This window comes from Ictidomys tridecemlineatus, chromosome 1 (genome assembly GCF_052094955.1).
Source record: "Ictidomys tridecemlineatus isolate mIctTri1 chromosome 1, mIctTri1.hap1, whole genome shotgun sequence".
NCBI lineage: Eukaryota > Metazoa > Chordata > Mammalia > Rodentia > Sciuridae > Ictidomys > Ictidomys tridecemlineatus.
In genome coordinates, this window is record NC_135477.1 from 48552688 (window position 1) to 48568205 (window position 15518).

The following is a 15518-nucleotide window of genomic DNA, read 5'->3' on the forward strand; positions in this document are numbered from 1 at the left end:
GGGTCTTTATTACCTGTATTTTTTTTTTAAACCCAAGCAGAATAGCAGCTGTGTCTTAGAATTCTCAAGTTTTCTTGTTTAGAGACCTGAGTATCTCCATTGCAGCAGAGCCATCTCAGGGCTGGGATATGAGGCATTATAATAGGTTTCAGACTCCCTTTCTCTTTCCGTCTTTGGGCTAAGGTCCAGAGCCCTCAGTATGTGAGGTTCCGGGCTACTAGCTGCCAGCATCCTTCACCAGGGGCCTTCCATAGCCCTCATGAAAAACTCAGGATTTTGTTTCTAGACTTGAAAGAGTTTTGTTCCTGTTGCAATGTCCTGCTCACTCTGAGGGTTTCCATGGCACTTCCATTTGTGTTTCCCGGAGCTAGGAAAGCAAGTTGCCCACCCGCCTAGCTTCTCTGGAGAAGGGATGGCAGGGGCCACTTGGATGGGGAAGGAGAAAAAATTGAGAAGATTTCTCTCTGTTCCCATCCTGACTTGGGGGACAAGAGCACATTGTTGGTTGTTCTAAAGCCTGAGGAGGTTTGCCTGCCACAACCCACTCCAGCTCAGTTTTACATTGTTCAGCTGAAATAATCTTTGCCAAAAGCGTTGGCCCTGATTTGGTACTGTTTGCAGAAGGAAAGGACAGACACTGGGCTGGCTGCAGGGTTTGAGCAGAAACCCTGGTGCTGACTTGAGGCAGAGCAGGGAGCATCTCCTAGGTTTTTCCCTGAAAGTCCTGAGTCATCACAAAAGACAACACGTGTTCTGTGCTCCTCAGGCATGGCCTAAATATCAGGGCTCCCACAGTGCCCTGAGGCCTCCTGCTCCGCTCTGTGAGCAGCCAGGGCTGTGAGGCCACTTGCAGAAGCTTGATGCTGCCTCCAGAGCTATCAGCCCGTGGCTCCCCAGGTCTCAGAAATCCATATGAGCTCATAAGTGGAGGAACTGAGGTCCTACTGCAGCCCACAGGGAGAGGAACAGCTCTGAGGTAACCAGAACTCCAACCATGCAGGGCTTTATAGATCGTAATCGGTGGCTTAGATTACACCCAGTGCAGATTGGCATAGCTAAGCCTCCGCTCCACCTGGTGCAGTATGTTCCATGGAGCCAAAACCTTTCAGCCAGTGAGTCCTGGCCTTAGCCCTCCTGGGTGGTCTTTGAGGTTAGACCTTCACCTGAAAACTGCATGATGGGGACCAGTGTGTTGTCTTGGGTAAGAGATGGCCAACAGAGAAACACCTAGAGCAGCAGTCACAAATTGAGGCATGTTTAATTTGGCTGGCTCAGCAGTCTAAAAATATTTTTATTATTTGCCAATATTTAAAAACAAGATTCCACAATTTGAAAAAAACAAAACACCATTTCCCAGCTTTTTGAATCAGAAGACCTGGCTTTAAAGCCATCCACCAGCTCAGAAGCATTATTGGTGGACCAGCCTGGGTCTCAATGCCTGAGGACAATAAATTTCCTTTCCTTTGTGCTTCATATGATCAGCTTATACAACAATGAAGTGTTGTCTTCATGTAGAGAGGAGAATAAAGGGGGAGGGGTCAGTGATAGAGGATGCAGATTCATATCTGTATCATCTATGTTAAAGGTGACTTTGACCATAGAGGGTCATAATAAGTAAACAGGAAGGACAAAAATGGGATGCTAGCAGGAAAAAGTTTTAATTTCCTTTTTCTATATTTCTAGAATTAAATATATTCCTTTGACCTCTTAAAATTACTCGGTTTGGCAGCCGTTTCCTTTTCCACCTACCCCTAGCTCAGAGTAAAGACACCTATCCCAGGTGTGGTAGGAAGGCAGCAAGACTCAGGAAAAGCAGGCGTGGCAGTCACTTTGTCAGGATCAAATTGCCTAGAACTATGCTTCCATTTCCTATCTGCTTACAGGTCCTGGGGGATATTGGTTTGAGGACCAATTCCAGGGTTAAGGGCAGGCCAGAGGGAAGGGTGAGTCAGGGCTATGTCCTGGGAGCACTGGCTGGCTGCCTGGGCCCTCTGGCTTCTGATGGGAACCAGGACTCCTGGAGATGTGACTGAGCTGCAGGTCCAGGAGACGGAGGTTGCCATGGATCCGGACCTGGTTGTGGCTATAGAGGAGGCAGTTGTGTGCCCCTAATTCACTATTCCTCTCATCTCTCCACTGTTCCTTCAGAGCTGTGGCCCTTTTGGCCGTGGCCTTTTTAAACTCCATCCCAAAGAGAGACAATTAGATCAGCCCAAGGGTGGTACACAGTTGAGGAAGCTGAGAGCAAAGAGCAGATCATCAACTTCCGACTGTTTTCAGGCTTGTAGGCAGTTGAATTCAGAAGGGATATTTGGTACAAGGGGCTAGGTATCCCCAGTTTTTTCCCCTGATATTCTTAGCAAAGTTAAAAGCCAGTGAAAGACTGAACCCCAAAGTAAACTGTGGACTTTGGTTAATAGTGGGTCAGTATGGTTCATCGATTGTAGCACATGTACCACTCTGGTGTGGGATGCTGATAGTGGGGGTGGCTGTGCATATGTAGTGGTGGGGGTATATGGGAACACTCTGTACCTTCTGCTCAATTTTGCTGTGAACTCAAAATTGCTCCCCCAAAATAAAGCATATTAATTAGAAACAAGCAAATAAAATGTCTATTGGATGTAAGGCACACTGTTGAACTCGAAACAGCCCTGGGAGAGTGGCCAACAGTGGGGAGTTGAGTGGAGGAGCCATGTAGTGCCGATAGTCTGAAGTCTGAATGGAGTGCGTTCTACCTGTGATCTGCTTGCTCTCTGCTCTAAATTCCTCTAATGAATAGACTCTGTCTTCCTTCGTGCTGAGCTGCCCCAGCAGTTTCGATCACAGTCTAGAGTTGTGGTTTAAAGCAGCACTTCTCAAACTTTTATGTGCTTATGAATCAGCTAGGGATCATGTCAAAATTCAAATCCTGATTCAGTAGGTCTGGGGCAGGCAGGGCTGGGGGTGGGGGTTGAGACTCCTCATGGCTCACTGTCTCCAGGTGATGCTAATGCTGTGGCCCACGGTCCATACTTGAAGAAGCCAAGGTTTATGGATTGGAGTTATGTTCACTGGGTTTGAGTTTGGGTTTTTCTAATTAGAAGCAAGTTATTTAACCAATATGTATCTGCCTTTGTTTTGTTGTCTGGGCCCCTTCATAGAGTAGCAAGAGGGTTCAGTAAGTAAAGGAGGCCAGGAAACAGAGGTGATAAAAATGAAAATGGAGATTTCAGCTTCCAGGACCCCAGCTCCATGCAAAGCCACCATTTACCTTGGGCCTAGGGTGTTTTAAGCTCACAGTAAGTGTAGTAATAGTAGTTGCAAAGAAAAGGGAAACATTGGATGTGAGTGACCTTCTCAGGAGGGGGAGAAGTCCTGTCATACCCGGTCCCTGGGGGTCACACTCAGTCCCCCACAAGCTCCTGTGGCAACAGGGCCTCTGTCCCACCAAGATATTGCTTCAGATGTTTTTATTTTATTTTATCTTATTTTTTAAATTTTGAGACAGGGTCTTGCTAAATTGCTGAGGCTGGCTTTGAATTTGCGATCCTCCTACCTCAGCCTCCCGAATCGCTGGGATTACAGGCGTGCGCCACCGCACCCAGCTGCTGCAGACATTTTTAACAGTGACACTTTTTCAGTGTTTTTTTAGAAAAGGATTTGTTAAATGTAGTATATTGTTGGGTGGTTTTTTTGAGAATTGGAAATAGCCACAGCATTTGGGTTGTAGGTTTCTCAGTCCTAGAAGATATGAAATATCAGAGATATGTAGATGTTTTGACCTGCCCTTCCATCCACTGATTTTTAAAGAATAGTAATTAGGGTTTTGTGTGTGTATGTGGTGCTGGGATTGAACCTACCTTTACACATGCCAAGCAAGCACTCTATCACGAGCTATATCCCCAGCCCAGTAATTAGGTTTTATCATTGAAATGCAGTAATGTTTTGAGTCCTTTTCCTAGATCTTCCTGTTTATAGACATGGTCTGGTCCTCTCTGACCTTCATGCCTTGTCATTACTGTATAATGGGCTGGGTATCAGGTTATTTTATTCACCCCAGCCATAGCACTCTTTACTCGTACCTCACAGATCTCTAGTTGTGTCTAGTTATGTATTTGTTTAGTTGCTGGTTAAAGTCTATATTTTCCCTTTGCTTGGAAGCTCTGTGATAGCAAGGCTGGGCTCCCTCTTCACAGCCATAGGTATAATCATACCTGCTTTGAAATAGCCATCTAATGGGCATTATTGAGCCAATTAGAGTGGCCAGCACTTGTGGGGACAGATTTGAACTCCTTTACCTAAGAGGATGGATGGACAGAGTGATTCTTTAGTTATTGCAATATCAAGGATGTTGATGTCAGTTTGTCTTCAAGTCCAGTTTCTGCCACTTAGTGTGACTTTGGACAGGTTTCTTTTGAAGCTTCAGTTTCCTCTCCTATCTGATGAGGGCACCATAAGTAGCTACACTACAGAATTAATGCCTGGATCCAGTAAAATAGTGCATGTAAAATACATGGTACGATGCTTGGCACATAGGAACAGCTCAGCTAAGTGTTAGTCATTATAATTTTGATGATTATCTTCAATAATCTGGTAGTTAAGCTTAGAATGGCTCAGTTAAGTTTCTCCTCTTGTCCTCCATTCCTCATTAATTTTCTTTTCAAAATAAAATTGAAAATGATAGCAGTCTTATTCAGACCCCCGTTATCTTTGTGTGTGGTTGCCTACTCTGGGCATGCATCAAAGCCATCCAGGTCTGGGTGGCCTGGAAGGATTAGTCTTCCTTTGCTGCTCTTCTACTAATCCCCTCCCACCTGGGCTCCATGTGTGGCCTTCCTGGAGAAGGGCATATGCCAGTGACTCCATGTCTGGGCAAAGGCCTGGGTGCCTGCACCTCTGGCACTGCTCTCAAGGTCTGCAGTGCTGGGCAGGGGGCGGGCCTGGGGCAGGATCCAGGTGAGGCAGAGCTCAAGGCCAGGCCCAGCCAGACTTAGCAGGGCCGGGTGCTGGGGGCTGTCCTGGGAGCAGTTGTTAGCATTCTACCTGCTGTCCCGTCAGCTCACCATCCTGCTGCTGTTAGTCAGCTTCCTAATGAAGCTGGTCTTTGGATTCTGGGACAGCTGATTTCCAGGGGATTATTTGTATTACACACTTTAATGCTTTTTAATAGCAAATTTTTAATTAAATGGAAAGTCCTTTTGGAAGCGAGGGAGCAGCCGCAGCAGGACTCAGCATGAGGCACCAACTGAGACTAGAGAAGCAAAAAAAGGAGGGAGGAGGCTTTGGGGAGTTTGATTAAGCATGCTCGGTTAGGTGGGTAAGATGGACGCAGGAGTCTTGCTGTAGCTCCCTCCTTGTGTCCTAAAAGCCCTCTTCTGTCATCTGCAGATGTAGGGAAGTATGCAGGGTTGAATAACCAGATCAGATCAAATAGTGTAGGCCATGCAATGTGTAGATGGTTGTTCGGCTTTGGATCAGGCCCAGGCAGGCCTCTGTGTCTGCATTTGTCAAGTAAGAAAAACAAGGGGACTGTAGTGATGGTTCAGTGCCTCAGGGCGGCTGGGTGCTGTATTTTGCATTCTGGCTGATCCTTCTTTGGCGTGAAGGGGACTTAGGGAAGTGCCTCAGCCCTTAGAAGATGCTCTGGCACTGGAAATGGAAGCAGTCTGGGCCTGCCAAGGAAGAGATAGCGTGATTTCTTTACATCTGAACACTTCACCAGTTGGTTTGGGGTCAGGCCATTCCTGAAGAGCTGCTTTAACTGCTGAGGACTGGAGCAAGGGTCAAACAGAGAGAGCCCTTTGGAACAGAGGTTTCTCATCAAGAGAGTTCAGGTGAGGGAAGGGACAGGAACATCAGGACAGGCAGCCAAAGCAAGTTGTGTTTACATTAGAATGATGCTCAGGGGTTGGCATTTAACCCAGAGGTGGCTTTGTGGGCAAAAGCTTGATGAAGAGACCTCAGAAGACATTAGATTGGTCTTTTGCCCAAGAGATTTGGAAGCAAGGATTGGGAAGGGATTATGCTTGCCAGCCTTTTCTTACAGTTGGTAACTTGCCCTAGTCTTCTCCATGTCTGCCCTCCTGGACCCATTTATGATGCTGTCGTGGGTACATTTGTGAGCAGTCTCACAACCTGGTATGTGGGATGCCCTGTTTCTTTAGTTAGCAGTAGTGTGAACCAGCCTTTGGAGTCAGAGAAGCCTGGGTTCACATCTTGACTCACCACTTAGTAATTCTTTGGCCTTTAGCAAGAGGCTTTATGTCTCCTAGCCTCCACTGTCCTGTTCTATAAAATGGGAATAACATTCATCTCAGGGCAGTGTAATCAACTCCTTGAAAGCAGGCGTTGTGTCTCTCCCTCATAACTGCCACCAGTAGCCCAGGGGCTGGCATACAGTAGTGCTCACTAAATGCTCATGGAATCAGTAATGTGTGCTAAGAACCTCACTACAGGAGGCCCGGCACATAAGTATGTTAAACACCTGATAAACAGGTCGTCATAGTCATAGCCTGAATGTGGCTTAACCTCCTGGGCCGGCCATTTGTTATCCTGCTTCACATGCCTTCCTGCTAGGCTCTACCTTTCCATCTTCTTCCACTACCCTTCACTCTGCTGTTCTCATTTGCCCCTCTGAAAGTTCTCCTGGTCTTTCCCATTTTCCATGCCCCTGCTGTCAGTGTTGCTAGGGGTTTCTCAGTCTGTTACACCACCATGCACTATGTTTAGGGACCACCTTCTCTGGGACTAGCCCCTCTGGGAAGGTTTCTGCTTTTCTCGGTCTTGATTTACATCTTGGCCTCGAAGCTTCTATTCTTGCCCCAGTTGGAGGCAGCAATCAGAGCACTGGTCTCTTGCTCTGTGGCTACATAACCTTGGCTTTGTGGGTGTTGAGCATGTTGCCACTTCTCCCTGCAGTGCCTTCAGGAGGGAGCCTGGTGAGGCTGACAGAATGGTACTGGGTGGGGTTGCTGAAGAGGAGGAGAATAGGATTTCCGAGTTTTCTCTCTGTTAATCTCTGTCCCCATCTCCTCTCTTGCAGTGCGCCTCCATGACAGTATTTCTGAAGAAGGGTTTCACTACCTCGTGTTTGACCTGTAAGTGCTCCTTATGAGGGTGTGGGGCCTTTCCCTCCAGCTGGCTCAAGATGAAGGCTTGGGAAAAGGCTTAACTGGGTCTTCAGCCTCTGCCAACGGTCCCTCTCCTTTGCCTGAGAGAAAGGACTTGATTGTGTACTTTCTCCGGGCATGGAGCCGGGTTGGTACCCAAAGCCCCCTGGGGGTCTCATTGCTCGTGATCTCCCCAGATCTCTGTGGAGCGCCAGCTTCAGTGTTGCTCTCACACTTCTGTTTCACAGTGTATCTTGTGCAGATGCTTGTTTCTTGTTTCTTGGTCCTTAGTGTAGAAATAAAGTACTGCTCTTTGCATGAACTTAAAATTCTGGGAATTTGAGGGTAGCTTTTATTAGTCATGAACTGGGCTCCTCTTGGTCTCTCTTCCACTTTGGTTGTGTTTTAATATCTTAAAAGTGGCTCTTTACCTCCTGGAAACTCCTTTCCAGTGCTGTAGAGTTAGGTTTCTGTGTTCTTGGTCTCATTCTCAACTTCAGTGGTAGGTCTGTCCTTCCTTGGACAGCTATATGTTCATATTGGTCTCAAACAAAGGCATGTCTTTGGGGGGTAGGTTGAATATTTTCTCTTAGATCCCTGTATCTTCATTAGCTGCCTTTAGTGTTAGCTGATCTGCAGGTTATAGAAACAGAAATATCCTGAAGAAGGGGGAGCCCAGGATACCCTAAGGAGGAGCCCCATGTCATTGAAGGATGAGTATGTTCTGGGCTCTCAAAATGTATGTGGAATTAAGGTTTCTGTAAGAGCTGTTTTACTGTGTAACTCTGTTACCTCTTAGACACTGAGGTTGGCCAAGGGACTCCACCTCCTCTGACCTCTTCTTCTTCTGTTGGCTGCAGGGTTACTGGCGGGGAGCTGTTTGAAGACATTGTGGCTAGAGAATACTACAGTGAAGCAGATGCCAGGTGAGATGAAGGCCCAATTGTTCCAGTGCAGCTCTGGAGTTTAGGATTGAAATAAGTCTTGTCCACCTTAGGGGGCTGACATTGTGCCTAATTAAAAAGCCTTTGGGGAAGATCAGAGGAACTCTTATCTGGACAGTGATTCTACAGAGCTGGACGAGGGCTGCATTCTAGGGGCAATATCAGAAGTTCAGAATTCAGCACCCTAGATCAATTTTGGCAAAGCCTCTTGAGTTTCCTTTACCCCATCACCCCAGAAATGCCTTTTCTTTGTATTACCTCACACTGTCAAGTACACATGAGGGCCCTCTCAATCCCTCTTCTTTCTTTTGACAAATCCTACTATGTACAAGCCACTGAGTGGAAGTCCTGGGGTGATTAGAAACATAAAAGATAGTTTTTCCCAAAGGTGTATGAACTATGGGAGCCATCTCAGGAGCTTTTAGCCCTGTCACTTTGTCCCTTGACTGCCAAGACCAGGTTCAACATGGGATTCTTTTAGCTGGAGTGCTATTCCACAGTCCCATGCCTCAGCCTCCAGCCTTCCACAGAAGCCCTGATGGCTCCTACATGTGACACAGCAGAATTCCACCCCCACACAGCTCTCAGGCACTTGTTTGGCCTGTCTTTCCCGCCTCGGCTCTTCCCCCGGCCCCGTTTCTTTCTGAGGGTGATGTCCTTACAACCTGGTTTTGATCATCCTGCCTGCAGCTTATCTAGCTTATGTGGCAGCTCGGGCTGCTTCTGGAAAGTGGGGGAGTGCAGCTTCCTCACAGATTTCTCAACCTCCAGCGGCCAATGTTTGCTGATCAACTTCAGATGCTTCAACCTCAGGAAAAATTCTCAAGTGGGGAGATGAATTCCAGTGCCAGCAGGGGAGGACCAGGCTGTGGGCCGGAGGAGGCGTGATAGCTCAGGGAACTGTGGGGAGGGGGGGCTGCACCAGTGGGCTTGGCCTGGCTCTGCTGGGACACTTCGCACTTTTGCCATTTTTGGCCAGAAGGCTCTCCCTGCTAGCCCGACTCTGTTCTAATAATACATTTCTGTGGAGACTTGCCTCTATAGTTCAGTCTTAAAGTTTCTTTAGCCCACTCTTGGACTGTGCTAAGGCAGCCTCAGTCTTAGCCTCTAGCGGCCTGGTAAGACCCCTTGGCTCTTGCAGGACCCTCAGCACCTCAGATTTTAGAGAAAGGAATCAGAAGTTCAGCTACCTAGCTTAGCACACCTGGACATTCTGCAGCCCTGCCCAGTACACCTGGTGGTGCCTGATGACTGGGCATCTGTTCTCTAAGCTGGGTTTTTCCTCAGCATCACTGACCTTTTTTAGGCTGGGTAATTTTTTGTTGTGAGAGCCTCTCCTGTGCATGGTAGACACTTAGAAGCATCCCATGCTAGTAGATGTCAGTAACAGCCTTCCCCCTCCCTAGGTTGTGACAACCAGAAATGTCTCCAGATAAACTCACCCCCATTTTAAAACCACTGCTAGCTGGGTGTGGTGATACATACCCTGCAATCCCAGCAGCTCTGGAGGTTGAAGCAGGAGAAACTTGAGTTCAAAGCCAGCCTCAGCAACTTAGCAAGGCCTTAGGCAACTTAAAGAGACCCTGTCTCAAAATAAAAACTAAAAAGTGCTGGGGATGTGTCTCAGTGGGTAAGCACCCCTGGATTCAATTCTTGGTACAAAAAAAAAAATAAAAGAAAACCACTGCTATAGTCTGCTCATGTTTCCTGCCAGAAGTTTGACCACAAGGCTGGCAGGAGGGTTGTGAAGTGGACAGCCTGCTTTAAGAATCAGCAGCTTAAGCTGGTTATGGTGTTGTATACCTGTAATCCTAACTACTCAGGAGGCCAAAGCCGGAGGGTCACAAGTTCAGAGCCAGCCTGGGCAACTTGGACCCTTCTCAAAATAAATTTTAAAAGATCTGGGGATATATCTCAATGGTCACGCACTTCTAGCAAGCACAGGCCCTGAGTTCAATCCACAGTACCACACACATGCAGACACAAAAATCAGCAGCTGCATGTAATTCTGGATCTTAGTTTGTCTTTTCTATGCACATTCCTCAGAAATGCTCCTTGGTGCCCCGTTTAAAAATCTGCTCAAATATATTGTTTCTCAAAGAAATCTGTGTTTGTTTTAGCTCCTCTACTAGATGATGAGCTTCAGGGAAGCTACGGGTCTTGTTCATTGTTATGTCCTGTGTAGTACAAAGCAGAAGGCCTTGGAAGCACTTAGTGAATGTTTAAATAAATGAAGGAGTACAGTCATCCCAAAACAACTTAGGGAACTCAGTTGCACTCTTCCTGCTTAAGTTGCCAGTGCAAGTTTCTTCTCTAAGAATAAAGTTACTATATAGGGAAATAGAAAAAAGGTATGGATTGGATGGTCTCACCTTTCTCAGGAGCTTGGGATGTCTCCTGATCTCTTAAAAACATGTTGGTTATGTTAGGCCTTTATAGACAGAAGAATCCATGGTGAATCTCTATTCTAGTCTTTCTTCTCCCATTTAGTGAGTGACCCTGGACAAACCACTTAATCTACCTGAATTTCAGTTTCCTTTTCTGTAAATTAAGTGTTTTTGAGGATGTGGAGGAAAGGGAACCCTGTTGGTATTGCAAATTAGTATAGGCTTTTTTTGGAAAACAGTATAGATGTTCCTCAGAAAACTAAAAATAGAATTACCATATGATCCAGCAATCCCACTACTGGGTAAATACCCAAAGGAATTGAAATTAGTATCTTGGAGAGATGTCTGCCCTCCCATGTTCACAGCAGCATTATTCACAATAACTAAGATGTGGAGACAACCTAAGTGTGTGCCAACAAGTGAATGGATACTAAAAGTGTGTGTGTGTGTGTGTGTGTGTGTGTGTGTGTGTGTGTGTGTGTGTATGTGTATGAGAGAGAGAGAGGGAGAGAGAGAGAGAGAGAGAAAGAGAATAGCAGAATACTATTCAGTCTTAAAAAAATATATATGAAATTTTATTATTTACAACAACATGGAGGACATGAAATAAGCCAGGCACAGAAAGACAAATACTACATGACCTTATTTATATGTGGAATCTAAAAAAGAATGATATCAGAAGTAAAATTAGAGTGGTGATTACCAAGGATTGGAGTGGAGGTGGTTGGGTAAAGGAAAGATAATGGTCAGCAGATTCAGAGCTTTAGATAGGAGTAGGTTCTGATCTGTTGCACATCGTGGTGACTGTAGTTGGTAATAATGTATGTTTCAAAGTAGCTAAGAGAGGATTTATATGTTCTCTCCACTAAGCAATGGTAAATATTTGAGATAAAGGAAATGTTAATTAGCATAATATACTCATCCCACGTTGTAAACGTATAAAAGCAACACATGTCCCCCACAAGTAGATGCATATTATTTGTCAATTAAAGATAAAACAAAACATTAAAGAAATGAAATGAAAACAAAATAGGTTGAACTAACTCATCATTCAGTGATTCTCTATGAACCTGTGACCTGTTGTTTTCATGCTTTTAGTCCATAGCATGTTGTCTTGGATGAGATGGTTTAACCCTGTAGTGACATTTTTTCCTCCTGCTTTTTCAGCCACTGTATACATCAGATTCTGGAGAGTGTTAACCACATCCACCAGCATGACATTGTCCATCGGGACCTGAAGGTATTACCAGGCTCCCCTCCTTTGCCTCTTGCTTGTGACATGTTGGCGCCACCTGGTGCTAGATAGTGGTACTGTGTGGACCCAAAGAAGGCTCCCTTTGGGCTCTGGGGGGGGCGGTGGGGTGCCTCACAAGGTTCTCGCTGTTCCTTCTGTAGCCTGAGAACTTGCTGCTGGCAAGTAAATGCAAGGGTGCTGCCGTCAAGCTGGCTGATTTTGGCCTCGCCATCGAAGTGCAAGGAGAGCAGCAGGCTTGGTTTGGTAAGGGTGACACTGTCTTCTCAGTTATGCAGTCCCCACCCTTCCTCCTCTTTCTGATTTGCCTTCCTCTTTCAGAACTAGAAACCAGACCTTTAATGGTCCTGGCCTCCTTGGAGAGTGGAGAAGGGTGGGAGGGTGCAGAAATCCCTCCTGGCCCTTCATGACTCAGTAAGTCTAGCTGTTGTCAGCACTGTGTTCTTGCTGCCTCTGGGGAGGCATTGGAGTTCCTGGTAGGCACATGGACTTGCCCTCTGATTTAGATTCCAAGCACTATGAGAAGCCCAGCCTCTCATCTCTCGCAGCCTGTGTGCTGAAAGCTTATGTGGCAAAAGCAGCAGGATGAAAAGGGCTTTGGGAGAAATTGCTGATATGGATTTATTGAGAGAGAAAATGGGTTCAGTGTGCCTCTACTCTCTCTTCTGCTGCAGGTTTTGCGGGCACCCCAGGTTACTTGTCCCCTGAGGTCTTGAGGAAAGATCCCTATGGAAAACCTGTGGATATCTGGGCCTGCGGTAAGCCCATTCCACGCCCTCAGCTTTTCCGTGTTAAGGGCCCTCGGCTTCCGGTGATGGCGAGAAAGAAGGATCGCTATTCCTTGCGGGTCCCACAAGTGCCTGGTGTATGTGAAATCATGGTGTTTGCTCTCATCCCCTTGGGAGGGCTGTTCCCATCACACCCTCCTCCCCAAGTAACTTCCTGTATTATGTTGCATCCTTCTTAGAGAGGGAATTGTCCCCGCCTTAGAGGATAGGTTGTGCTTAAAGAAATCTCTGAGGTGAGAGATACAGCAGGAGGGGCTAGTGACACAGCGTTATCGTCTGGCATCCACCTCTAACTCTGGTCTGGCCCTTGTCATTCTGTGTGGCTCTGAGCCCTGCATGGCCTTTCATGGTTCCTCAGGGTAATAGGTGACTGAACCCAGTGACCTGTGTGTTCTATCTCATAGGGGTCATCCTGTATATCCTCCTGGTGGGCTACCCTCCCTTCTGGGATGAGGATCAGCACAAGCTGTATCAGCAGATCAAGGCTGGAGCGTACGATGTAAGGACTGTTTTTCTAAGAATCAAGCAAGAACATCAAGCAGGGCACATGTCCTGCCCCTTGGGCTCTGTCCAAGGGAGGGGGCTTGTTTAGTGTGTCACATGACATAAGGGATGTCACGGGACTTTAAAGATCCAGGGATGGGCAAACAAGACTCAGTTCTTGCCACCGTACATCCAGGGAGCAACTTTTTTTTTTTTTTTAACATCCTTTTTGGCAGCTATAAAATTAAGGAACCCACTGAAGCCTTTTGATTTTTTTTTTTTTTTTTGCAAAGAACAGAGAAGCTGCATCACACAGGGACGAGAAGTCTAGAGGCTCTTTCCACTGCAGTGGTACCTTAGGCACATCATTGAGTCTCTTCCCCCAAGTAGAGAGATGGAGTTGAACCAGAGAATGTTTGTTGGAGTCTGCTTCCTACTGTGATCTGATATTCTGGCATTCTAACCATCATTGTTCTATTTTCCTTTCCTAGTCTTTTAAGTTGACACAGGTTCTAGGATATTTCCAGGGCTTCTCCAACTCTCTCTGAGGCAACTTTGGGTACCATAGAATATCCCAATTATAGGAGTTGGGATGAAGATATAGCCTTCGTTTTAGGGTGTGAGGCTTACAAATTTCATATCCCACTTCCCCCTGTTCCTGCTCCTTAGTTCCCATCACCAGAATGGGACACAGTGACTCCTGAAGCCAAGAACTTGATCAACCAGATGCTGACCATAAACCCAGCAAAACGCATCACGGCTGACCAGGCTCTGAAGCATCCATGGGTCTGTGTAAGTGTTTTCAGCTGTGGACTTGGAGATCAGTGGTGACCGCTTATGTTTATGTTCCTTTTTATCAGCCGAGAATCATTCTGTTTCCTGCCCAGTAGGCGGGGCAGGAGACTGAGTGGGGCCCAAGGTTAATAAATATCACCAGGGGATCTCTAGGAGGCAGAAGGGGCTAACAGGCCTTTACTCGCCTCTCCCCTGGTTGTGAAGCTGTATTAATGGCTCTCTTTTTTTATTTTTTTGGCAGTGCTGGGGATTGAACCCAGGGCCTTGTCCATGCAAGGCAAGCACTCTACCAACTGAGCTATATCCCAACCCAGTTCTAGTCTTAAATGAGGGCTTAGGTTGACTCTTGCAGACTCTAGGTAGTTGATGATAGAAAGCAGCTGGCAGAAAGTGAATCCCCAAGTCCAGGGCATACTCGGGTCTCAACACTCATACAACTCTTAACAACTGTGACCAAGACCCAATGAATAATCAAAAGAGGTCTCTGAGCTATTAAAAAGAGCATCATGAAGTTCAGTCCTGAAGCTCCTGAGCTGGGAGGCTCCCCTAGGCTGTTGATTGGGTTGACATACTTTGTTTTCTGGCATACTTAGCATCTTGACAGCCATGATGTATTTGTTTATTTTTCCCTTCGTTCATGTGTTTACCGAATGCTTCTTTGGTGCAGATGCTAGAGGATACGAAGGTGAATGAGGCATTTTTCCTGCTCCAAAGATCTGGAGAGACAGGCAGTCAAACAGGCAACCATACTACAGTGTGAAGTATGCAAAAGAATCTAAAGGAGTGCAGGAGTTCTTGCTGTCCCTGGTGGGCTGTGGGGTCATCAAAGGCTGCATGGAGGAGGTGACCTCTGTTCTGGCTCTTGGCAGATAACTAAGAGTTCCCCAAGATATTATCCTGTAGACAGAGGTTAGCAGGAGCCAGAGTAAGAGGCCATGGGAAATCAAGTTCAAGGATTGTTAAGTGGTTTGGTTGTGAATGAGGCCATGACTATAGGAATCCAAGACAAAGAGGCCCTAAAGATTCCCTGACATCCAAGTTTCGGCCTAAGGAGTTAGGGTTTTATTCTGAATGCATATTCTGAATGCATTTAAGGGTTTTAAAGAGAGTGTGAAATTTACATTTAAGAAAGATCATTTTGGAAGCTCTGTAGAAAATGGAATTAATGAAGAAAGAGGCTGGAGTCAGGAGAGCTTAGGAAGCTGTTGTAACTGTCTAAGCAACAGATGAGGTCTCCTCTGAGGATAGAGATGGGGGAGTGGGTAGTTGAGGAGTGGAAAAATTCAGGAGATATTTGGGACATAGAATCTAAAAGATTTAGTGCCCAATTGAATTGGGGAATGAAGAAGTGGGAACTGCCATGTTTTGCCATTGAGCAGAGAATTATATCTTTCATCCATATGGAAGAAACTCAGAGGAACAGCTAGTTTGTGAGAAAAGATGATGATTTAGTTTTGTACACATTGAGTGTGGTGTCAAGAGACTTTAGCTGAGGTACCCTGTGGACAGTTAAAAAATATACCTTTATGGTCTGGGAATGCAGTTCAGTGGTAGAGCACTTACCTAGCATGTGTGAGGCCCTAGGTTTGATCCCTAGCACAAGAAAGAAAGAAAGGAAGAAAGGAAGGAGGGAAGGAGGAAAGAAAAGAAGAAAGAAAGAAAAGAGTCATAGTCTTTTGTATAGGTGATGTTGAGGCTGTAGAAGATGGGATTGTTTCTATGCTGATCAAATTCTTGAGTTTGTATTCTTCAGTAAAAGAAGAGATGGACACTAAACATCA

General features: G+C 46.1%; 1 protein-coding gene across 50 annotated transcripts in view; it reads left to right on the forward strand.

The window, feature by feature from the left end:
• Camk2g (calcium/calmodulin dependent protein kinase II gamma) overlaps nt 1-15518 on the forward strand; it is a 59410-nt gene that overhangs the window by 14351 nt on the left and 29541 nt on the right. For 47 of the 50 annotated variants that reach the window (XM_078039981.1, XM_078039984.1, XM_078040164.1 and 44 more), the window contains 7 exons: nt 7022-7076; nt 7949-8014; nt 11587-11659; nt 11815-11917; nt 12346-12429; nt 12864-12958; nt 13612-13734. In XM_078039981.1, coding sequence (XP_077896107.1) covers nt 7022-7076; nt 7949-8014; nt 11587-11659; nt 11815-11917; nt 12346-12429; nt 12864-12958; nt 13612-13734 — 599 coding nt within the window. The remainder of the gene's footprint in view (nt 1-7021; nt 7077-7948; nt 8015-11586; nt 11660-11814; nt 11918-12345; nt 12430-12863; nt 12959-13611; nt 13735-15518) is intronic. The other 3 variants (XM_078040243.1, XM_078040248.1, XM_078040027.1) reach the window with 2 other exon arrangements.